The 25,322-nt window shown below is 47.5% G+C and overlaps 1 protein-coding gene across 1 annotated transcript in view; it reads left to right on the plus strand.

The window, feature by feature from the left end:
• Positions 1–25,322, plus strand: part of LOC135918258 (uncharacterized) — a 260,320-nt gene that overhangs the window by 42,339 nt on the left and 192,659 nt on the right. Inside the window, exon 5 of the mRNA XM_070533556.1 lies at positions 11,017–11,117. Within this exon, the coding sequence (XP_070389657.1) occupies positions 11,099–11,117 (19 nt within the window). The 5' untranslated portion in view covers positions 11,017–11,098. The remainder of the gene's footprint in view (positions 1–11,016; positions 11,118–25,322) is intronic.

A 25,322-nucleotide genomic window follows, 5' to 3' on the forward strand; every position in this document is an offset into this window, starting at 1 on the left:
CAAACAAAAGTAATAAACAAAAGCACTCATAGCAAAGAAAAGAACAAAAATGACGAAGTTCGTCAGCGTCCGTAAAACCGTTTAAGGCGCACCACGTGGACCACTTCAGATAGTGCGCGGCGCCGCTGTGAATGCGAAATGCCGTCTGGCACGACCTCATAGTCCAGAGCGCAAATACGTCGGATGACTTTGTAGGGTCCGAAATAGTGTCGGAGTAGTTTCTCACTGAGTCCTCATCGGCGTATCGGGTCCATACCCAAACACGGTCGCCAGGCTGGTACTCGACGAAGCGTCGTCGGAGGTTGTAGTGTCGGCTGTCGGTCCTCTGCTGGCTCTTCATCCGTAGGCGGGCGAGCTGTCGGGCTTCTTCGGCACGCTGGAGCGACGTCAACATTCTCTTCGTCAGTTACGTGCGGCAGCATGGCGTCGAGCGTCGTCGTCGGGTTCCTGCCGTAAACCAGCTTAAATGGCGTTATCTGTGTTGTTTCTTGCACTCCCGTTTTGTATGCAAAGGTCACGTACGGCAGGACCGCGTCCCACGTATTGTGCTCGACGTCGACGTACATTGCTAGCATGTCGGCGAGGGTCTTGTTGAGGCGCTCTGTGAGTCCATTCTTCTGCGCGTGGTAGGCAGTTGTCCTCCTGTGGCTTGTCTGGCTGTATTGCAGAATGGCTTGGGTGAGCTCTGCTGTAAAAGCCGTTCCTCTGTCGGTCATGAGGACTTCTGGAGCACCATGTCGCAACAGGATGTTCTCGACGAAAAATTTAGCCACTTCGGCTGCGCTGCCTTTCGGTAGAGCTTTAGTTTCAGCGAAGCGGGTGAGATAGTCCGTCGCCACGACAATCCACTTATCTCCGGAAGCTGATGTCGGAAATGGTCCCAACAAGTCCATCCCGATCTGCTGAAAAGGTCGGTGTCTTGTGTCGCTGACAGTCGCGGCATGTCTTGACGTAACGGGCGACATCGGCGGTTAGCAGCGTCCAATAATACCTTTCTTGTATCCTCGATAGCGTCCGGGAGAAACCGAGGTGCCCAGCGGTCGGATCGTCATGTAGGGCGTGCAGTACTTCTGGACGTAGCGCCGGCGGAACAACAAGAAGGTAGTTAGTGCTGACTGGTGAGAAGTTCTTCACGAGTAGGTTGTTTTGAAGCGTGAACGAAGATAATCCACGCTTAAATGCCCTTGGGACAACGTCGGTGTGCTGTTTTAAATACTCGACTAGGGCTTTTGGCTCCGAGTCTCCTCGTTGCTGTTCGGCGAAGTCTTCCGCGCTTAATATTCCAAGGAAGGCGTCGTCATCCGCGTCATCTTGCGGCGGCGGGTCAATGGGGGTGCGGGATAGGCAATCGGCATCTGAGTGTTTTCGTCCGGACGTGTAGGTTACAGTGATGTCGTATTCTTGTAGCCTGAGGCTCCACCGTGCCAGCCGTCCTGAAAGGTCTTTTAGGTTAGCTAGCCAACACAACGCGTGATGATCGCTGACCACCTTGAATGGCCTGCCATATAGGTAAGGACGAAATTTCGCTGTGGCCCAAACGATGGCGAGGCATTCTTTTTCGGTTGTAGAATAATTGCCTTCTGCTTTTGACAATGATCGGCTAGCGTAAGGTATCACACGTTCATGTCCATCTTTTCTCTGCACTAGGACGGCACCGAGGCCTAGGCTACTGGGGTCAGTGTGTATTTCGGTATCGGCGTGCTCGGCGAAGTGCGCAAGTACGGGCGGCGACTGCATGCGTCGTTTGAGTTCTTGAAATGCGTCGGCCTGTGGCGTTTCCCACTTGAACTTGACGTCACATTTAGTTAGTTGTGTCAGCAGCTCAGTGATGCGTGAAAAGTCCTTGACAAATCGCCTATAGTAGGCACACATGCCAAGAAATCTACGCACTGCCTTCTTGTCGGTGGGCTGCGGGAACTTTGCGATGGCGGCTGTTTTCTGGGGGTCGGGGCGTACTGCGGGTTTACTGATGACGTGGCCTAGGAATAGAAGCTCATCGTAAGCGAAGCGGCACTTTTCTGGCTTCAGAGTGAGCCCTGATAACTTGATGGCCTCTAGTACTGTGGCAAGCCGCCTAAGGTGATCGTCAAAACTTTCGGCGAATACAAAGGCGTCATCCAAGTAAACGAGACATGTCTGCCACTTCAATCCTGCTAAAACCATGTTCATCACGCACTGGAACGTTGCAGGCGCCGAGCACAGTCCAAATGACATAACCTTGAACTCGTAGAGGCCATCTGGGGTGATGAAGGCGGTCTTTTCACGATCTCTTTTGTCGACTTCTATTTGCCAATAGCCAGACTTGAGGTCCATCGAGGAGAAGTATTTAGCATTGCAGAGCCGATCCAATGGGTCGTCTATCCGTGGGAGAGGGTATACGTCCTTCTTCGTGATCTTGTTCAGACGACGATAATCGACGCAGAAACGAAGGGTTCCGTCCTTTTTCTTCACCAGGACAACAGGGGATGCCCACGGGCTTTTCGACGGCTGGATGATGTCGTCACGCAGCATTTCGTCGACTCGTTCTCTTATAGCTTCACGTTCTCGCGGCGAAACTCGGTAAGGGCTCTGGCGAAGTGGTCGAGCGTACTCCTCGGTAATTATGCGATGCTTGGCGACTGGTGTTTGTCGAATCCTCGATGACGTCGAAAAGCAGCCTTTGTATCGCCGGAGCAGACTTCTGAGCTGCTGTTGCTTAATCACGGGGAGACATTTGCTAGGCGGCAAAACGTGTCGCCCGATAAAGATAAGTACACGTGTCAATATATAGATAGATAGTTAAGTTCAAGATTATTGTTATTGCATGTACAAGAAATCGGCTTACATATTATATACAGCATCAGGATGTCCCAAAGTGAGAAACTGCCGGGGGGACTTCCTATCATTAGTGGGTGCATAAGAGTATTAGAGCAGCAAGTGGAGGGCGAACAAACAAAATAAACAAAAGCAAAAAATATAGATAGATAGATAGATAGATAGATAGATAGATAGATAGATAGATAGATAGATAGATAGATAGATAGATAGATAGATAGATAGATAGATAGATAGATAGATAGATAGATAGATAGATAGAACCCTGGAAAGTCTGTGAAGTATTCATAGAGCTAACACAGGAACATTTGAACTGCGACCGGCCGACACAGCAATCCAGGGCGAAAAGTGAACGCGACGTGACCCCCTCAATTTCTACTCCTCCATTGTGTAAGGCCAGCTGCGAGCTTGCCAAACAAGCAGATTTCTTGCTCTCCTAGGACAATGGCCAAGAATGGGCGAATAGCAGTATAAAACACGTGGTGTCGCACTTGCTTTTAGGGGCCATACCCAGTGATCCAAGCTGTCTACTAGGCCAAACAGCAGCCACCATCAGATCGTCTACTCCAGTGCATAATTTGTGGCCCATGCAGCATGCTCGTCAAGACCGCAGACAGCAGATATCTATTTGCTCAAGTTTACTCTCCTACCACATATATTCTATGAGATATGCAATCCTGCATCCAATATGGGTGAAGCAACTAGCGAAAGCTGTTCGCTTTATTGTTACAAAACACGCGAGCGTAGTGAAACGGCCGCCTTCAACACCTGCGGATAGTGCTGTGTACAGTGAAAATCCTAGCTGGTCTTAGGGATTTCGTGATCGTACGCCTATGTTAGATATTCGGGTATGTCAGCGGCATATATATTTCAAGATTTTGCCGTTAGATGTAACTAGAACTGTTAGCGGCTGTGCTGCCGCGATTATTTTATGTAAAGAGCTCTGCAAAGCGACGGCGTCGAAATGTGTGCCGGTGTTCCGGTATTGTCTCCCATTATTAGCATGAATAATTTTATCCAATGTGTGAACATTTTCACGAGAAGGATAGGAGGCTAAACAGTCGGAAAACTCTCAACATAATCAAATGGAAACCGTTTTAGGGGAATGTGCTCGCTTCACTCACAGAGGAACATGGGTAGTTAAGTGCACTAAGCATGGGCGTTGCACGCATTCGCTTGTTCGGTGCCATTCTTCTCGGGCAGACGTAGATACTTTTGCAAAAGGCCAGAAGCAACTCTTTGAGACGTGATGGTGCCATCAGCCTAACGTAACCAGGCTGCTGCTGATGATGATGATGGTGCCATAATAGAACACAATTTGAAAGCGGCTTGCACTGCGTTACCGCATTGAAGGTGGCGTGGGGCGTGTTGCCTCGACAATTTTGATTATTTGCGTCCTTCTCATTCTTCTGAATGACGCCATCTGCTGCAAGTATTGCAATGACCTGTTACAATTACCTAACTGGTGAACCTAATTTGTCAGAATTACTCTTATGGGACGAAATTATTTCTAATTTGGGTTACGTAATATGGATTATTCTGCATTACCCTTATTAATGTTGATGGGGGTACGTAACGTACATGAAAATAATGTTAATTAGGCTAAAGCCGTCTTAATTATGCTGAATGAATTCTGAGTAGTCCTAATCAGTTGATTATTAGGATATTATAACTAGCGTTTTTTTTTAATATTAGGTGCCATTGAATAATGTTGCTGATGGTGAATATTTCAACCATAATTTCTCTTTATTGAAGTGCGGAAATCAATCTCAATTAAATTTAGGTAGCCAGACTATTGTTAACCTTAATATTTCATCACAGCGGCATAGTTTTTTTATTGTGGTGATTAATCTCCATTAGGCCTCTTTACCTATCGTTAGCATAATGAGTCTTATATTGGGGTAATATTGCTACGGCACAATATGTGCGATCACGAAAGGCCAGCAGTGTGAAGACGACGACGACGATTAGATGCTAGCGCGGGCTATTGCCTCTTGGCCTAGCGAAGCGTATTTTCCTTGTAAATATATTTGTACATAGCTTTTAGTCTGTGTCATCCTACGTAGCATATCTGGTGGAGGTGGACGTTCCCTGTACCTCATCACGGAGCTTCGCAGTGGACGGTACGTCGAGCCTTCCTTCATGGCTCCCGGCGACGACAACCTGACTCCGCCGGCTCCGACACCTGCTGCCCCTTCGACGACCTACATCACTCTCCCCGCTACCCGTGATCCTGGCGTATTCTCGGGCCACGATGGGGAAGACGTCGATGACTGGATCAGCCTCTATGAACACGTCAGCCGCAATAACCGGTGGGACCCTATTATTATGTTCGCCAACGTAGTCTTTTACTTCGGTGGCACACCTCGAGTTTGGTATCGCACGCACGAAGATGAGCTCACCAGTTGGGATTCACTTAAGAAACAGCTTCGAGACTTGTTCGGCAACCCCTACGGTCAAAAACTTGCCGCGCAGAAGGCGCTTTCCGGCCGTGTGCAGACGTCAACAGAGCCCTATGTCACGTACATTCAGGACGTCTTGGCTCTGTGCCGCAAAGTTGACACCCACATGACTGAGTCGGACAAGGTTTCCCACATCCTCAAAGGCATTGCCGATGACGCCTTCAACTTGCTCGTTTGCAACAACGTAGCCACGGTGGATGCTGTTATAAAAGAGTGCCGCCGCCTGGAACTCGCCAAAAGCCGACGTATTGACCAGCAGTTTGCCCGTCTGCCCAACACCCCAGCGACATCTTCCTGTGCCGACGCTCCTCGTCCCAACAACACTGCCGATGTTACCAGGATCGTCCGGCGTGAGATCGAGGCCGCCTATCCGGCTGCCTTCGACTCCAGTCCCACCAACACATCTGCAGTCACGGTCTCACTGATCCAGGCAGTTGTCCGCCAGGAGTTTGAAAACATGGGTCTTCACGCCATCTGCTCGGCCCATCGCCCTGATACCCGCCCGGCCCATCGCCCTGATACTCGCCCGGATTCTTCGATTTCGCCCCGTCCCGCATCTTCTTACCCACCACGTTTCCGCAACCCATCTGAGTGGCGTACTGCTGACGACAAGCCTATTTGTTTCAACTGCCATCGAATCGGGCACATTTCTCGGCACTGTCGTAGTCGCTGGAGTTCCCCGATCCGGTCTACTTATACTGCCTACTCTCACCCCTCAGGTGGCCCTTCTCGTCCCTATGCCGCACGCTCCGATAATGCCGCCACTGATTCTCCTGCAACGAACCGCCCCTATTCTCGTTCGCCTTCGCCCCACCGACGACAATCTCGCTCTCCCCAGCCCCGGCGCTCCTATTCGCCGACTCCCTTCGGGCGCCGCTCCCAGCCGGAAAACTAGACGATGCAGCGCCTCGAGGTGACGCTGCATTGCTCCCTACGCCGCCAAATCCTCTACTGACTTTGCCCACTCATCTGAACCTTCTTGACGTTCACGTCGACGGTGTTTCCGTGTCTGCTCTCATAGACACTGGGGCGCATTTGTCCGTAATGAGCGCTGACCTTCGTAACCAGCTCAAGAAAATTATCACGCCCGCCACGACGCCTGTTGTCCGTGTCGCCGATGGCGGAACAGCCCCCGTAATTGGTATGTGTACCGCCCGCGTCTCCTTCGCCGATCGCTCAACAATCGTGCTATTCACAGTCATCGCCCACTGTCCCCACGACATCATCCTCGGCTTAGGCTTCCTCTCCGCACATTCTGCTCTCATCGATTGTTCCGCCAGTACTCTCCGCCTTGACCTGCCTGTTCTGGATCCTACTGAACCACACCCCAGTCGCCTCAGTTCCGCCGACTTCGTTCGCTTGCCACCTTCGGCACTGACCTACGTTGACCTAGTGTCATCCCCACCAGTCCCCGACGGTCACTACATCGCGGCTCCTATGCAAGACGTCTTCCTTACGCACGGGATCACAGTACCCCATACAGTTTTAACTATTACGGCGAATTGCGTCTGCCTGCCAGTGGTCAACTTTGGCTTGACGACACAAGTGCTGCCACGTGGGATGTCTTTGGCCCGGCTTTGTTCGTTCGAGGATCACTCAGTAGCATCCGTTGCAGTAGAGGACACTTCATCCGATACTTCTCTACCATCGCAGTCGACAAATTGTTCCATCGCTGACTTACGGAAACTGATTGCGCCCGACTTGCCCTCCGAGCACGCTCGTGAACTCTACCACGTTCTGTTTTCCTACCACGATATTTTTGACTTTCACGATCGTCCTTTAGCCCAAACTACAGCTGTCAAACATCGCAATAATACCGGCGATGCCCCTCCTATTCATCGCCGCCCGTATCGAGTGTCACCAGCTGAGCGTCAAGTTATTCACGCAGAAGTTCGCAAAATGCTTGCCAAGAACATTATTGAACCGTCATGTAGTCCTTGGGCGTCACCGGTTGTGCTGGTCAAAAAGAAGGATGGCTCATGGCGCTTTTGCGTGGATTATCGGCACCTTAACAGGGTTACCAAAAAGGACGTGTACCCCCTACCTCGGATTGATGACGCCCTTGACTGCCTCTACGGTGCTCGCTATTTCTCCTCTATTGACCTTCGCTCCGGTTATTGGCAGATTGCCGTGGATGATCTCGACCGCGAGAAGACTGCCTTTGTGACACCCGACGGTCTTTATCAATTTAAGGTGATGCCGTTCGGCCTATGTAACGCTCCTGCCACTTTTGAACGCATGATGGACTCCCTTCTTCACGGTTTCAAATGGTCCACGTGCTTGTGCTACTTGGACGACGTTATCGTATTCTCCCCAACGTTCGCTACGCACCTCGAGCGCCTCTCAGCAGTCCTGGACGTTTTTCGGCGAGCCGGTCTGCAACTCAACGCATCGAAGTGCCAATTCGGCCGTCGCCAGATTACCGTCCTTGGACATCTCGTTGACGCGAACGGAGTGCAACCGGACCCAGGCAAGATCCATGCTGTTACGCACTTCCCTGTTCCGACATGTGTCAAGGATGTGCGCAGCTTCATCGGCCTTTGTTCGTACTTCCGCCGTTTCGTGAGGAATTTCGCCGCCATTGCACGACCACTAACCGACCTTTTGAAAAAAGACTCTCCTTTCCAGTGGGGCGATAACGAGGCCTCTGCATTCTCTCATCTAATCGACATTCTCACAACGCCTCCCGTTCTGGCCCATTTCGATCCTTCTGCGCCTACCGAAGTCCGTACTGATGCCAGCGGTCACGGAATTGGAGCAGTACTAGCACAACGCCAGCGTGGCCACGACCGTGTTATCGCTTACGCCAGCAGGCTCCTCTCACCCGCGGAGCACAACTATTCCATCACTGAGCGTGAGTGTCTGGCCCTAGTTTGGGCGGTTGCGAAATTCCGCCCATACTTATATGGCCGATCCTTTTCCGTTGTCACAGACCATCACGCGCTTTGTTGGTTATGCTCATTGAAAGACCCTTCAGGAAGACTTGGTCGCTGGGCCTTACGCCTCCAAGAATATTCGTTCTCTGTCACCTACAAATCTGGCCGACTACACACGGACGCTGACTGCCTGTCTCGCTACCCGGTAGACGAGCCTGACGACGCCGCCAGTAGTACCGCCGACGGCATTTTCTCTGTGTCTGCCTTCGCTAACATCGCCGATGAGCAGTACCGAGACCTATCGCTGCGAGTACTCATCGAGAGTCTGCGCTCTACACCTACCGACGCATCCGTTCGCCGATATGTCCTCCAGGGCGGCATTCTGTACCGAAGGAGCTTCCTCCCTGATGGCCCTGATCTTCTTCTTGTCGTGCCAAAACATCTACGACAGGCTGTTCTCTTTGAGATGCATGACGCACCCACTGCAGGGCATCTTGGGGTAACCCGCACGTACGACCGCGTCCGCCGCCGCTTCTATTGGCCTGGTCTCGCTCGCTCCGTTCGACGCTATGTTGCTGCCTGTGATCCCTGCCAGCGTCGGAAGACACCTCAGGTGCTACCTGCCGGTCATCTCCAGCCGATCACCGTCCCTGTGGAACCGTTCTTTCGTGTTGGATTAGACCTGCTCGGTCCCTTTCCCACGTCATCCTCTGGGAACAAATGGGTAGCCGTCGCGACTGATTACGCCACCCGATACGCTATCACTCGGGCTCTCCCTACTAGCTGCGCCACTGACGTCGCGGACTTTCTCTTGCGTGACATTATCTTGCTTCATGGCGCCCCGCGACAGCTGCTTACTGACCTTGGTCGAAACTTCCTCTCGAAAGTTATCGCTGACATTGTGCGTTCCTGCTCCATTCAACACAAACTGACTACTTCATACCATCCTCAAACCAATGGGCTGACAGAGCGGTTAAACCGTACTCTTACCGATATGCTGGCCAAGTACGTTTCCAAGGACCACTACGACTGGGACATTGCCCTTCCTTACGTAACATTTGCGTACAATTCTTCCCGGCACGACACCGCCGGATTTTCTCCCTTTTATCTCCTGTACGGTCGCGAACCTACCTTGCCCCTAGACACGGCACTTCCTCCTGCTGCGGTCTCAACAAGCGAGTATGCGCGCGACGCCATCGCCCTCGCCGACCATGCACGCCAGCTTGCCCGTGCTCGACTTACGGCCTCACAGACCACTCAACAGTGTCAGTACAACGCCCCCCATCGTGACGTACAGTTTTCAGCTGGTGCGCTCGTGCTCCTGTGGTCGCCCTCTCGTCACGTCGGACTTTCAGAGAAACTTCTTTCGCGATACACAGGGCCCTACCGCGTGCTGCGCCAGGTGACGCCTGTGACTTACGAAATTGCTCCTGTGGGCTCAACCTCGTCCTCTCCTGTGGCATCTAGTGATGTCGTCCACGTCAGTAGGCTCAAGGCCTACTACACTGCTTCCGAGTCCGATCTTTAGTCGCTCCGGGACGGCGCTTTTGCCGCCGGGGGTAGTGCTACGGCACAATATGTGCGATCACGAAAGGCCAGCAGTGTGAAGACGACGACCACGATTAGATGCTAGCGCGGGCTGTTGCCTCTTGGCCTAGCGCAGCGTATTTTCCTTGTAAATATATTTGTACATAGCTTTTCGTCTGCGTCATCCTACGTAACAATATTGTCATCGCAATTATCTCTATAGTATTTTTAATCACCTTAATTACTCCTAATACATATTTACTGCTCGATGTAACATATAGTCATAAGGCATTATCATTAACGGGGTAATTATTTTAAAGTTATCCGCAATTTTTAAAAACCGCCTGTCGCAGATATTATAGATATCGTCCTTCAGCTGCAGAATTCATATAGGGGCTCATTACTTACATCAGAAATTGGAACAAAAATAAAGCTAACTGAGGAAAATTGGTTATTTACTTGTGAAATAAATGATTCATGGGAAACATTGCAATTTGTGAATTGTCGTCGGTGAGTTTGCATGGTATATCCATTCCAAATAGGTTTCCAGAATGAAACCAATTTGAAGATATGCGCCATCGAACTCCCGCTAAGAAAAGCACTCTTGGTCCACTTCATGAACTGCATGATGAGATTTTTCTTGCCAGAACCACGATTCGATAATCACGCATGCCGTATAGAGGGACTCCTCAAATTCGGACCACCTGGGTTCTTTAACGTGCACATAAATCTAAGTACACGGGCGTTTTCGCATTTTGCACCCACCGAAATGAGGCCACCGTGGCCGGAACTCTATCGCTCGAGCTCGTGCTTAGCAGCCCAACAGAACAGTCTATAAGAAAGCGCGGTGGGTGTCCTCTTCTTTAAGAAAACCCTCGTTTAAGCATTGAGGCACAAAAACTAGAACGCCCATACATTTGCTCCGTGTTGTTATAACGGAGATTCAGTTCAAATGCTGACGTCTTGGAAGTTCGCCGGCTACAATGCGTAAATTCCGAAATGAGCAGTAAAGTAATTATATAAGAAGGTAGTTTTGGAATGCTCATTCATTAGATGAATATACCTTTTGATTTCTTGTGCTGGTTATATCCGCCTGTTTGAATAAACCTGCTCAAGAAGTAGAATCCCGCTATCCCCCACAGGCGAATTTTGAAAATGCCGGAAAACTTAAAATGATCGTCCATTCCGCCCCGTTAGGATTCCGTATACACCTGTGAAGCGCACCGTGTCGCGCGTTAGACGCAGACGGTCGGACAGATTTCCGAGGAAAGTAGCCCTAGAATACGTACGCATTACAAGTCAACGTACTTATGTCTCACGCACAATACACATTGCAGTGACCGCGGTGGCCAGAGCTCATTTGTGGTGTGGCTGGCCTGTCTGCTGTTCCTGGGCATAATCGCTCTAATCATTTTCCTCATGTCAACGGCGAACCTAGGTGAGTGCATCGACGCCTATTCACGCGAAGACGGTTCCTCCGGGCGCATGCTGACACAGGGTCACTTTGCAGGTCTTTTTACCCTGCAGACTCGTGTAAGGGCCGCGCGCTTTCCGGTGATTTTGAGGATGTGTAACTTTTATACGCTACACGACATTTAATCAAACTTTTTGCGACTACGGGTATAAAATGCGCCGTATTGTTCAGTGAGCTGACAGACGAGACAAATGAGCAGGCTTAGCTGGCTGCCAAAGCTAGACAGTCAATAAAATAGTGCGCCGGTGACTTGCGAGCTTTCCCGATGTAGCCACTCGGGGCTACAGCGTGCACTCTTGTCATGGCCGCGGTCATCTCTAGGCACGCCATGGAGGAAGAAGCAGCTTTCGCCATTTCGTTGTGGCGTGCAAATCTACTTTCCTACCAAAATTCCACTGATGCGCGCGCGTGGCGTCAGTGCACTGAACGAATGATTAGACATTCTCTTGCTCAATATTATGCGCTACCATAATGGAGACGCGGCCTTTACAAGGGCGCGACTCTCTCAGCAGCTTTTGGCGGTATGTATGTTTTGTGGACATAAATGATGTAAGTTCTCTTTCAGCAAAGTTTTTGCTAGTGTGATAGGTGTACAACGTGCACTCAATATATCTCGGCAAGTGGCCGCAGAAATTCACTCCAAGAGAAAATATGTATGTATGTATGTATGTATGTATGTATGTATGTATGTATGCTTTATTTCCACAAAAACTAAATACAGCTTTGCGGGGTTAAAGTGCGGAAAAAAGCTGCTCGTAGCAGCTTGACTAGCCCCAAATACCCTTAAGCGAGCAGCAGCGCGGAAATACAGTTTCCCCAAGTACACACATATTCAAGCATTAGAACATATCATGCACACGCATCGCAAATCAGGCGAGGAGAAAAAAAAATACAACAAAAACAAGATGTGAGCAAGCAAGCAAAAACACGAAATCTCACTGCACTTCAAAAGCACACAGACATTGTACAACTCACATATGAGAGAAAAAATAAAGAATATCAGGAGGAGAACAAGTTGCAATATCAATTTTATTAACAATAAGATCGTTTAATAACCGAGGTAGTCTGGAGCACAGCATTTGTGATCCATAGTTTGTGCGCGATTTTGGTACGTGCCAGTACTCTGGCTTTCTTGTGCTGTGTGGAGTTTATTTCGTGCCAGTTCAATTTAATTGTGCATACGCATGTATTGGAAATCTTTGAGTACCACAATGGCGCAGTAAATGCCACTGCAGACATCGACATTTTCTTGGGCGTTTTCATCAGTGCGTCTCTTCAGTACTATCGGGCACACCGAGGGGAGTCCAGTAGAGCCAGTGTTATGCATGCAATTTGCTGTCATATTCGGTGCTTTAGGGATAGTCTACGATATCTATAGTCTACAATTCATTAATGAATATGTATTGCTGGCTGTGCAGATTGGTCTGGTCCAAAGTTTTCTTTTGATGCATTGTTGTCAGTGCTTTCCATTGATTTATGTTGAAAGTTTCGTCGAGAGGCAATGTAGCAATAATTACAGTAATGCTGGGTGATATGCTGGGGGAGCGGGGAGAAGGGCGCTGACACTCCATTAGGCATTAATTGCTTTTTGTCTGCCTCCTTGGCAACGCTTTTCATGCCTAACTAAAATACTTTGACTTCAGGTAATGTCTGATGTACTCAATGTCGGCCACAAGATTAACTCGTGTTCATTCGCAAACTAGTAGCGGTCATAAGATTGGCATAGCTATGTATTTGGCTTCGCTAAAGCTTCTGCCAGTTGTCTTCAATTACTTCTGTATTGCGTGAACTAATGTCGAATCCGATGCCTGCAAATTCCTGACTTCAGGCTACCCAATTCACTGGCGTCTTCCTCCGTGTTTCCGTTTCATTCACACTTATTCATTCATTTAAAGGGCGCATTCAGGACAGCAGATGCTGCCTGCCCATGGCCACATTGAAATGACCCGCCAATAATGCGGTTCGCGTCCGCTTGCTACGTAAAATAAGCCTCACCGTCTGCAGACGACATGCATCGGCGCCGCTGATTGGCTCAGTAAGATTACGATTGCTGTGAGGCGACCGACAAATGGAGCCGGGAATCACTGTCGCACAAGAGTCTGTTTTCGACTAAAGCGAGAATTTACAACCACTTGCAAGTGTTGCTCGGTCGCGCGCAGTCCGCGAGACGACGGTGAGAACGAACCTAAATAGTGCACCGGTAATATCCTGTATGCTTTGCGCAGCTGCCCAAACATGAATTGCTCCTCCTTATTACAACTAGAGAATCGGGGACTCCCGTTCTCTCCAATTCATCCTGACGTCCTTTTATGCCCTATCAATTTGTTCCTAAATTATTCTGAAGCTTCCTTCTTAGCCTGAAACCTTTTTATGCCTTATATGTTATACTTCTAGAATTAAAAGACTAGACAACTTTGGTTTCAAGAGTAGCACTAACCTGCCAGTAATAGATCTCTCTGCCTATAATAAGCATTCTTGCGTGGGAGCATAATGTTCTACATCCTGTTACGATCGTATACGACATCATTCTGCCAAATATTCCTCTCTGGGGACTTGTTTAAGCGGCAAGCCGCCATGATTTTTGACCAGCCGCCGCAAGCTAAGCATGAGCAAGCGGACCAATCGCAGGCGCCGGCACAGCCCTCCTGATCCGCTCGTGCAGATATCAAGCATCAATACGCTAGATCACATTTACCAAAGCCCTCTCCACTTCTTCGTGCACCCCGCCTCTTATGAGGCAATTAGATAAGAAAAATCTGTTACGGTAGGCCATGCTATTTACGTTAAAAGCAGAGTTACCTAGAAACGAAGAAAGCGTTTGATTCGTCTGTTCGAGCCATGCTGTGAGTCACCGCTCGATTCTCCCGTGGTAAGTTGCGTAAATGTACATCAGGACATTGGAATGAAATTAGAATGGAATATTTTACTTTATAACACCCTCTTATTGAAAACTATCATAATCATTCAAGTTTCATCTTTGTCGTGGTCCTACTATTTCTGTGGGCCCTACAACCGTTCGTGGTACCTCTATCTCTACTGGTAGCAACTTGAGCGAGGAAGATACTGCGCTTTTCCCGTTGTCAAGAGCGACATATTAGGACGAAAAAAAAAACGAATCCCCTTGCCTTCCCATGCCAACTTCGTCGACTCAAGTGTAGGCAGCCCTAAGAGCAGATAGCCGGTCGTTCATCAGATACACAGATTGGGTGCCAACGGAAAGGAGGTGAAACCGAGGACGGCAGAGACCTAGGTAGAGTGCTGAAATTAGAACATTAGTATTAACAAGTTGGAACAAGCTTTCGCAATTTGGGCATCGGTGAAAGAAGCCTTCCTTGTGCAGTGTGCATCACCGAAAAGACATAGGAGGGTACTGACGAATGGAATATTCTAGAGCTGTGTTCTCCTGAAAAATCAGGGGAGTCGCAGTCAGAACCGCGGTTTGTGTTGATCTGTGTTGATTTATCGGTCTGCTAACCATTAGTGCTACACGTGGGTTTGAACGTGGGTGACTTCGAATATATACTTCCGTGGTTGCTGCACATTCATGCTAGATTGCCGACAAATAACTGCAGCACTAGATGCTCGAAGAGCTGCTGTCACTATGCTGTCTTGAATTAAGAGTTTGCCTGCGCGCAGCGCGCGCAGGGTGGTAGATCGCACGGTGCGTTAGCCACAAACATTTTAATTTTGTTGACACTAAGCGCTGTAAAAGATAAGTTTGACACCATTATCAATAAATGAGGTGGTGGCTGCAGTTCTTTAACCTCTGCAGTGCTGTATGGCACTCAAGCAAAATGGGGTTTTTTACTGCAATATGGCATTTTCCAAGGAAATGACGGATCATAAGTTTTGTGTGTCTCAATACAATGTAATCAAATATGCTCAAAAAGTATGAATAAATATCGAAAGCACATTAATTCGGTGTGAGGCCCAACATTTGCCTGACAACTTAGGGCTTTTCTCACGTGCAAAAAGTTCTCTATTGGCATTCATTTCCTCGGACGCACACACCCTGTAACGTCCGCCACAGGATCTCCATAAGAGATAGCGATGAAAAGATGCTAGTTTTCGCAGTTGACGTTCGTGATGAGCATGTGCGACCGCCGGTTACGAATGCGAACAAGGCTTCGGGCAGCGCATACACCTTAAAGCCGCAAAAATTTAAAATTAAATTGTGCGTTTTACGTGCCAAAACCACTTTCTGATTATGAGGCACGCCGTAGATGAGGGCTCCGGAAATTTCGACCACCTGGTGTTCTTCAACGTGCACCAAAATCTAAGCACACGGGTGTTTTCGCACTTCGCCCCCATCGAAATGCGGCCACCGTGGTCGGGATTCCAACCCGCGACCTCGTGCTCAGCAGCCCAACACCATAGCCACTGAGCAACCACGGCGGGTTGAGCCAAAGTGAGGCGTTGCTGTAGGCGACCGCGTCCCCGCCTCGGAGGTTTTCCCGCGTGAATTGTACGGGAACAGTTGCTCGTGGCGGTGACATCACGCCATCGCCAACAACACGAAGCGCAGGTCTACAACTACACCAGCGCCTTGCTCTGTCGCAATGCGCTCACGGAAATTTACAATTGCGCCAGACTCGCGAAGAAAGTCGATACTGAGAATGAGTTAACATAAACAGTCGTCGAGGGCGAGGCAAGTGAGTACAAATGAAGACGCATGAATTTAGGCTCTTGCAGTGGAGTGGTCCAGCGGAACAACAACGTGACCTCCAGCTGTCCGAATGCGCGTTCCGTTCCAAGGGTGATAGCTTTCTTAAGAATTGTAGCCAGTTTCTTGCTGACTATTTATGTTGTTTTATTTCAAAATAAAAAAAAAACATAATAAAAAAGAAGTTGTAGCCAGTCTTCCGCTAAGTATTGAATAATCTGCAACTGTGTCCACTAAGGAACTAACTCGTAGACCATCTGTCAGCTTAGGTAGTTCAAGCCACACTCAGTCAACAAGTTCAGATGGTGTCACTGGCGATTCTTTGCCACTGCACTCAAGTGGGGATGTGACTCATGTGATATCTCCCTTACCTGTACAACTTGCTATTTTCAGTGAATGTGTGACATTTTGTGCAACCGCCGATGGGTGGTCTTGCACACTTTGAGTCTCAGCGACCTCGGCCACCAATGCAGCTCCCTTCACCTGTTCCGATGGGGGCTTGACGAGTGCCCCTGTGTCGTCGCCCCGAAACGTGGGCGAATGGGCGAGGGTCGCCTCGGAGATGGTGACCGCGATTGACGTTGTGAAAAAGCTATCCGCTGCTGGGCCAGATACTCTTCAATTTCCCTTGGCCTCTGGCGATCTTGAGGACGATGCGAATTGATTGAGAAACCGCGCAGCCCGAGATGTCGATTGGACGCTCGCGGTAGATGTGACCAGCTTCACCACAATGGTAGCAGAGGGGTTCTCTATACGACAGACACCAGAGATCAGAGTTCCGCGGGGTTGCACGGCAGTCGTCGATCTCCAAACCAGCGTGGGCTGATTGAATCGCAACTGATGGTGTCATTCGAATTTAGACTGCGAGCCGAGAAACAGGCATGGAGTTTCTCAAGGATTGCGCGTGGCTGTGCAGTGCTTGCTGAACCTCATCGCGTATTACACTGGTGATAGAGCCAATCACTGGCTGTCTCACTCCAGAGTACTTCTATATTTCTTTGCACACGAGAAAGCGAACGATTTCGCGAAACCATTCGGTGCTGCTGCTCCCAAAAGTGTCGAGTAATTTGGGAGCTGACGGGGCATTCACTTTACAGCCGAAGAGGCCAGACAGCAGATAAGGGACTTTCTCCATAGTCACCGCTTCTGAGAGGAACTAGGCCACAGTCTTTTTGGGGCTCCCCACTGGGCCAGCAAACAGTTGCTTCTTCACACTGTTCATCAGGTGGCGCAGCTTCTTGCCACACGGCATAGCCAGACCTGCTCGTTTGAAAAATTTGAGTCCTATCCTTGGTGTACATCGTGACGGGCTCATTTGATATCTGAACGCCGGATTCTAGTTATAGCTAAGCGCCATCGCCGCTGTCGGCGTTACTGTAGCACTCCAGAAGGCAATGTCGGAATTCACGCCAGAATGTTAACACATTTTATCTATTTTGGAACCACGTGCGGGCAGTATCATTTAAGCTGAAGTAATGTTCCCGAGTCTTGTGGCATCATCCCAGCAGTTAAACGCAGAGACACGTTCAAACTCACCTAGCCAGTAATCCACCTCCTTATATGAATTGCCGTGAAATTTAGGGGGCAACAACGGGTTGTGAAAGGCACAGTAGGTTGGCATAGGAGGTGTCGTAACTTCCGTGGTGACTTCAGACAACGTCATAGCCCCTGTCTCGGAAGGCAGTCCTGGTGCACCTACTGGTAGGCCTCGTTGCTGACGGCTTGTACTTTGAACTGGGCCGTTCACAGGCATAGGACTCGTGTTCCAGTTGCTGGACAGCGTGTTGTGCATGGGTCGCGTCCTTGTCATTGTAGCCGACAACTCCACAAGTCTTGTCACGTCGTTGGACGACAAGGTGAACACGATGACAAGGTGCTTTCGTTTTACTCGGAACCGCTCACTCCAACTCCACTTTTTTTGTCTTCTGTGCACGCTTTTCCCAAGAACACTAAGTGGCGATGTATACAGGGTGCCCCAGTGAAATTTAGCAAGAGTTTAAAAATAAGCAAATTTCACGCAGCTAGACGGACCAAAGGTAATGTTGTTTGCCGTCGCTTGCAGATACACAAGCTATTTTTTTTCATTCCGTCTTATTAGATGAAAATCTGAATTATTCAACATATCGAATATTTTAATCAGATGAAAAGTGTCAATGAGAAAATTGTAGAGCGACATGAACTCCCGATACAGCTGGCTGTTCCTGATTACGCGCAACATAAAAATGTTTTTCGGAGCGTGAAAAAAGCCCACGAATGCACGCAAAGTGCCTCGAGCAGCAATTTGTGCGCCAGTTTTGCATGCATTTGCGGTCTTCGTTCATGCTCGGAAAAACGCGTTTATGTAGCGCGCATTCAGCAACAGAAAGCGGTATTGGGAGTTTTTCCTATATGTATATACATATATATATATATATATATATATATATATATATATATATATATATATATATATATATATATATATATATATATATATATATATATATATATTAGCGCATATATTGCTTGAGCTATAATCGGACGGTCTCGAAAGTCGTTCCATCAGATCAAAGCTATTCGTGTATGGTCTTACCGAGGACGCTAAGATAAACGAAGGCTCAATCGAGCACAAAGTACACGAAAACATTCTTCAATGTGTCTTCAAAGTCGAAGATGTAACGATTTGATGGATTTACACATTTGACAGGCCAGCAGCTAAAATAATCAGACCGGTTATCTTGAAGCTCTTGGACTACCGCAACAAATCGCAAATCTTATGCAACTGTTATAAGCTGAAGGGGATCAGTTCTTCCATCAGCGAAGATTTGTCGTGGCGTATAAGAAACATCAGGAAAGAATTATGGAACTATGCGACAATCAGAAAATAATCTGTGGACAAGGTATCCATGGTCTACGACAAACTGCGTGTCAATGACGACCTCTACGGATACGATAACGAAACAATTGATGTGGCCCTAATCCAACCACTTTACTTTGAGTAAACAAAACCAGGAAGCAGGAGGGCGCCACGTACTTCGTCCAAAATAATTTTCTGCAATATTAGTGCGCGTAGCATACTGAAGAAAAGTGACTTCCTTGAAGCATTACTCCTCGGTATCGAACCCGATTTTGTTCCTATACCTGATACATGGTTAACAATCAGTATCAGGGAATGAGAAATCACACCACCAAACTATGAAATTGTATGGAAGGACCGATTGACACATCTTAACAGCAAAAACCTAATCAGTAGCCTAGCCCGTTCTAAACTTATTTGCCACCTCCTAAACAAGCTTAATATTCATACCTCTAGATACATCTCTAAAAATAAAACACGGTCAACGCGGCATAAACGCACACAAACACTAAATGAGCATTCTTTTCGTGCCGATTGCTTCAAGAATTCATTCTTTCCTCTGACAAAAAGAGAGTGGAATAAACTGAGTGAATCCATTAGCAACAGCTCCTCATTAAATACTTTTTCTAATTCAGCGGGAAAACATTGCCTCGCCCTACAGCTCTGATTTACTTACTCCGGTTTGTTACCAATCTTCATAGCCTAAAACTTTAATCTATAAGTGTCCTTTCTGCATAATGCATCAAATGCATGACTGCATCCCGCTTATTACGCTCATTAGGTGTTTTATATCCCATGTGTGTTCACGGTTTTTTTTTAATTTGGTTTCTTCTTTTCTCAGATTCTTCTTGGTTATAATATGTTGTACTCATATATTGCAGGTGTCATGAAGTAATTAATTCTTTTGTTTAGCGAAGGAAAAACCTTTGCAATAACACACTCATGATTATATGACGTATTTATATTCTTTGTTCGCAAATACTGCCATTTGTGCTTGCCACTACTGCTATAATCCCATGACGGATTGACAGTATGGTAAATATTTTAATAAATAAATAAATTAAATAATTCATCATTATTAGTCATAATATTAGAAGCCAACAAATACTGACACCAAGGACAACATCGGGGAAATTACTTGTGCTTAATAAATGAAATAAAAAACGATTAAAAAATGGAAGTAGATGAAAATACATTTGCCGCAGGTTGGGAACGATCCCACAACCTTCGCATTTCGCGTGCGATGCTCTATCATTTGAGCTACGACGGCGCTGTTTTCCCATCCACTTTCTTCGGTATTTATGTTTCCTAGTAGAACCCTGGGAATGTTTGCCAGCGCCACCACTCACAGACCTTGATGGCGGATGTGCAACATCCTTGGGCCGCAGGCATCACGAGAACGTTATCTTTTGGGTTAAGTCAACCGGTCAACAAACCCACACATGCTACCTGAAGGCATCAATGTTGCCGGATTGCGCATGCGCATTCCCGATTGTGCGAGATGCGAAAGTTGTGGGATCGTTTCCCACCTGCGTTTCCCACCTGAGATGTCAATATTTGCACTCCGATATCAGCCACGTTAAACATTGCAAGACTAGCATTCCTTATAGCCAAGTCTTACATTTTAATAGAATTTGTTCTGAGCAATCAGAGTTTCAAAAGAATTGCGGTACCCTAAAGAACGCTTTAGCCAAACAAAATTACCCACCACAATTAATTGACGATGCAATAAAACGCGCAGACGTGCATGACCGAAGGACGCTTCTTTGCATCAAGAAAAAACCGACTCTCTCACTCCAGACAAATCTTGTGCTAACCCACACTGCGTCAGTCTCAAGTGTCTCGCATGTATTAAAGAAACACCTCAATATTCTAATGCAAAGTGAACGCCTCAAGAACATATTCTCTGATCCGCCTAAAGCAGTATACCGTTAAGCTAGAAATATTCGAGATATACTAGCATCATCATCTAAGACTGACTGCCCTGATGCCATCGGATGCCATCGTTGTCGAAAACCGCGATGTAAAGTATGCCCCTACATGGTCACATCCCAACAGGTTACCAGTACGTCTTCAAACATTTGTTTAAAAATCAAAGGCGATTTAGACTGCGACACAAAAACGTAATATATATACTTGAATGCCACGCTCTGCAAAAAACAGTACATCGGACGAACAGAAGGGCCTTTCAGATTCCGCTTTAACAATCATAAATCCCACGCTAACACGTTGCCCAACCTGCCCATCTCAAGACACGTACGTCTTCCTGATCACTCGTTTGATAAACTGAGAGTCACGTTGCTTCAATCTGGATTTTGTTCAAATTATGATAGAGAAGCCCGCGAATCCTTCCTTATATATAAGTTTGATACCGTCGCGTGTGGTATGAATGAATGTGTAGGAAAAGTGAGTTGCCTGTGTTTGTAGCCCGTCGCTTTTCCCTTCTGCTAGTACGTCGCTATTCCCCTTTTTCTGTGTCTGTGATTGCTTGATAATCTAGCATATATTGAGCACATATTGACATTTGTTGTCACGTGGCGATTGGTTTTTACAATTCATTTCGGTGCGTTTTTATGCTTTGCATTTTAGATTATACGTTTGCAATCGCCATCGGTCTACACACGTGTCAGCTATCCTTTGAACGATTCGGATGCATTTTGTTCGCTCATTTTATTCGTTTTTTTAAGTAAACGTATCGTAATTTAGTTGATAGGCGAATGTATATTAACTGTACTGACACCATGCAATGTGTTGTGATGAAGGCCGGACCCCGGCCGAAACGTCAATCAACTGCTTCATACGCGCGTCTACTTCACTGTGTATATATGTATGTATATATATATATATATATATATATATATATATATATATATATATATATATATATATATATAAACGAGAAGAAAGGGGGTTAACCAAGGGGCCCGATATTTATTAGTCATATAATGAGACGCCAACAAACACTGACACCAAGTACAACACAGGGGAAATTGCATGTGCTTAATAAATGAAATAAAGTAATGATAAATAATGGAAATTAAACTGGATGAAAAAACAACTTGCCGCAGGTGGGAACCGAACCCACAACCTTCGCGTGTCGCGTGCGATGCTCTACCAATTGAGCATCGCACGCGAAAAGATCACGTTCTCGTGACGCCTGCGGCAAAAAAGACGTTCCACGTCCGCCGCCAAGGTCTGTGAGTGGGGGCGCAGGCTAACACTCCCAGGGTTCTACTAGTACACATAAATACCCAAGAAAGTGGATGGGGAAACGCCGCCGCGGTAGCTCAATTGGTAGAGCATCGCACGCGACATGCGAAGGTTGTGGGATCGGTTCCCACCTGCGGCAAGTTGTTTTTTCATCCACTTTAATTTCCATTAATTTATCATTACTTTATTTCATTTATTAAGCACATGCAATTTCCCCTGTGTTGTACTTGGTGTCAGTGTTTGTAGGCTTCTCATTATATGACTAATAAATATCGGGCCCCTCGGTTAACCCCCTTTCTTCTCGTTTATTACATAACGAGGGTCTCGAATCCGGCAACATTGATGCCTTCAGGTAGCATATGTGGGTTTATTGACCAGTTGCCTTGACCCGAAAAGATCACGTTCTCGTGACGCCTGCGGCAAAAAAGACGTTCCACGTCCGCCGCCAAGGTCTGTGAGTGGGGGCGCTGGCTAACACTCCCAGGGTTCTACTAGTACACATAAATAACCAAGAAAGTGGATGGGGAAACGCCGCCGCGGTAGCTCAATTGGTAGAGCATCGCAAGCGACATGCGAAGGTTGTGGGTTCGGTTCCCACCTGCGGCAAGTTGTTTTTTCATCCACTTTAATTTCCATTATTTTTCATTACTTTATTTCATTTATTAGGCACATGCAATTTCCCCTGTGTTGTACTTGGTGTCAGTGTTTGTTGGCTTCTCATTATATGACTAATAAATATCGGGCCCATCGGTTAACCCCCTTTCTTCTCGTTTATTACATAACGAGGGTCTCGAATCCGGCAACATTGATGCCTTCAGGTAGCATATGTGGGTTTATTGACCAGTTGCCTTGACCCGAAAAGATCACGTTCTGGTGATGCCTGCGGCAAAAAAGACGTTCCACGTACGCCGCCAAGGTCTGTGAGTGGGGGCGCTGGCTAACACTCCCAGGGTTCTACTAGTACACATAAATACCCAAGAAAGTTGATGGGGAAACGCCGCCGCGGTAGCTCAATTGGTAGAGCATCGCACGCGACATGCGAATGTTGTGGGTTCGGTTCCCACCTGCGGCAAGTTGTTTTTTCATCCACTTTAATTTCCATTAATTTATCATTACTTTATTTCATTTATTAAGCACATGCAATTTCCCCGGTGTTGTACTTGGTGTCAGTGTTTGTTGGCTTCTCATTATATGACTAATAAATATCGGGCCCCTCGGTTAACCCCCTTTCTTCTCGTTTATTACATAACGAGGGTCTCGAATCCGGCAACATTGATGCCTTCAGGTAGCATATGTGGGTTTATTGACCAGTTGCCTTGACCCGAAAAGATCACGTTCTCGTGACGCCTGCGGCAAAAAAGACGTTCCACGTCCGCCGCCAAGGTCTGTGAGTGGGGGCGCTGGCTAACACTCCCAGGGTTCTACTAGTACACATAAATACCCAAGAAAGTTGATGGGGAAACGCCGCCGCGGTAGCTCAATTGGTAGAGCATCGCACGCGACATGCGAATGTTGTGGGTTCGGTTCCCACCTGCGGCAAGTTGTTTTTTCATCCACTTTAATTTCCATTAATTTATCATTACTTTATTTCATTTATTAAGCACATGCAATTTCCCCGGTGTTGTACTTGGTGTCAGTGTTTGTTGGCTTCTCATTATATGACTAATAAATATCGGGCCCCTCGGTTAACCCCCTTTCTTCTCGTTTATTACATAACGAGGGTCTCGAATCCGGCAACATTGATGCCTTCAGGTAGCATATGTGGGTTTATTGACCAGTTGCCTTGACCCGAAAAGATCACGTTCTCGTGACGCCTGCGGCAAAAAAGACGTTCCACGTCCGCCGCCAAGGTCTGTGAGTGGGGGCGCTGGCTAACACTCCCAGGGTTCTACTAGTACACATAAATAACCAAGAAAGTGGATGGGGAAACGCCGCCACGGTAGCTCAATTGGTAGAGCATCGCAAGCGACATGCGAAGGTTGTGGGTTCGGTTCCCACCTGCGGCAAGTTGTTTTTTCATCCACTTTAATTTCCATTAATTTATCATTACTTTATTTCATTTATTAAGCACATGCAATTTCCCCTGTGTTGTACTTGGTGTCAGTGTTTGTTGGCTTCTCATTATATGACTAATAAATATCGGGCCCCTCGGTTAACCCCCTTTCTTCTCGTTTATTACATAACGAGGGTCTCGAATCCGGCAACATTGATGCCTTCAGGTAGCATATGTGGGTTTATTGACCAGTTGCCTTGACCCGAAAAGATCACGTTCTCGTGATGCCTACGGCAAAAAAGACATTCCACGTACGCCGCCAAGGTCTGTGAGTGGGGGCGCTGGCTAACACTCCCAGGGTTCTACTAGTACACATAAATACCCAAGAAAGTGGATGGGGGAACGCCGCCGCGGTAGCTCAATTGGTAGAGCATCGCACGCGACATGCGAATGTTGTGGGTTCGGTTCCCACCTGCGGCAAGTTGTTTTTTCATCCACTTTGATTTCCATTAATTTATCATTACTTTATTTCATTTATTAAGCACATGCAATTTCTCCGGTGTTGTACTTGGTGTCAGTGTTTGTTGGCTTCTCATTATATGACTAATAAATATCGGGCCCCTCGGTTAACCCCCTTTCTTCTCGTTTATTACATAACGAGGGTCTCAAATCCGGCAACATTGATGCCTTCAGGTAGCATATGTGGGTTTATTGACCAGTTGCCGTGACCCGAAAAGATCACGTTCTCGTGACGCCTGCGGCAAAAAAGACGTTCCACGTCCGCCGCCAAGGTCTGTGAGTGGGGGCGCTGGCTAACACTCCCAGGGTTCTACTAGTACACATAAATAACCAAGAAAGTGGATGGGGAAACGCCGCCGCGGTAGCTCAATTGGTAGAGCATCGCACGCGACATGCGAATGTTGTGGGTTCGGTTCCCACCTGCGGCAAGTGGTTTTTTCATCCACTTTAATTTCCATTAATTTATCATTACTTTATTTCATTTATTAAGCACATGCAATTTCCCCTGTGTTGTACTTGGTGTCAGTGTTTGTTGGCTTCTCATTATATGACTAATAAATATCGGGCCCCTCGGTTAACCCCCTTTCTTCTCGTTTATTACATAACGAGGGTCTCGAATCAGGCAACATTGATGCCTTCAGGTAGCATATGTGGGTTTATTGACCAGTTGCCGTGACCCGAAAAGATCACGTTCTCGTGACGCCTGCGGCAAAAAAGACGTTCCACGTCCGCCGCCAAGGTCTGTGAGTGGGGGCGCTGGCTAACACTCCCAGGGTTCTACTAGTACACATGAATAACCAAGAAAGTGGATGGGGAAACGCCGCCGCGGTAGCTCAATTGGTAGAGCATCGCACGCGACATGCGAATGTTGTGGGTTCGGTTCCCACCTGCGGCAAGTGGTTTTTTCATCCACTTTAATTTCCATTAATTTATCATTACTTTATTTCA

This window comes from Dermacentor albipictus, chromosome 2, assembly GCF_038994185.2.
Source record: "Dermacentor albipictus isolate Rhodes 1998 colony chromosome 2, USDA_Dalb.pri_finalv2, whole genome shotgun sequence".
Classification (NCBI taxonomy): domain Eukaryota; kingdom Metazoa; phylum Arthropoda; class Arachnida; order Ixodida; family Ixodidae; genus Dermacentor; species Dermacentor albipictus.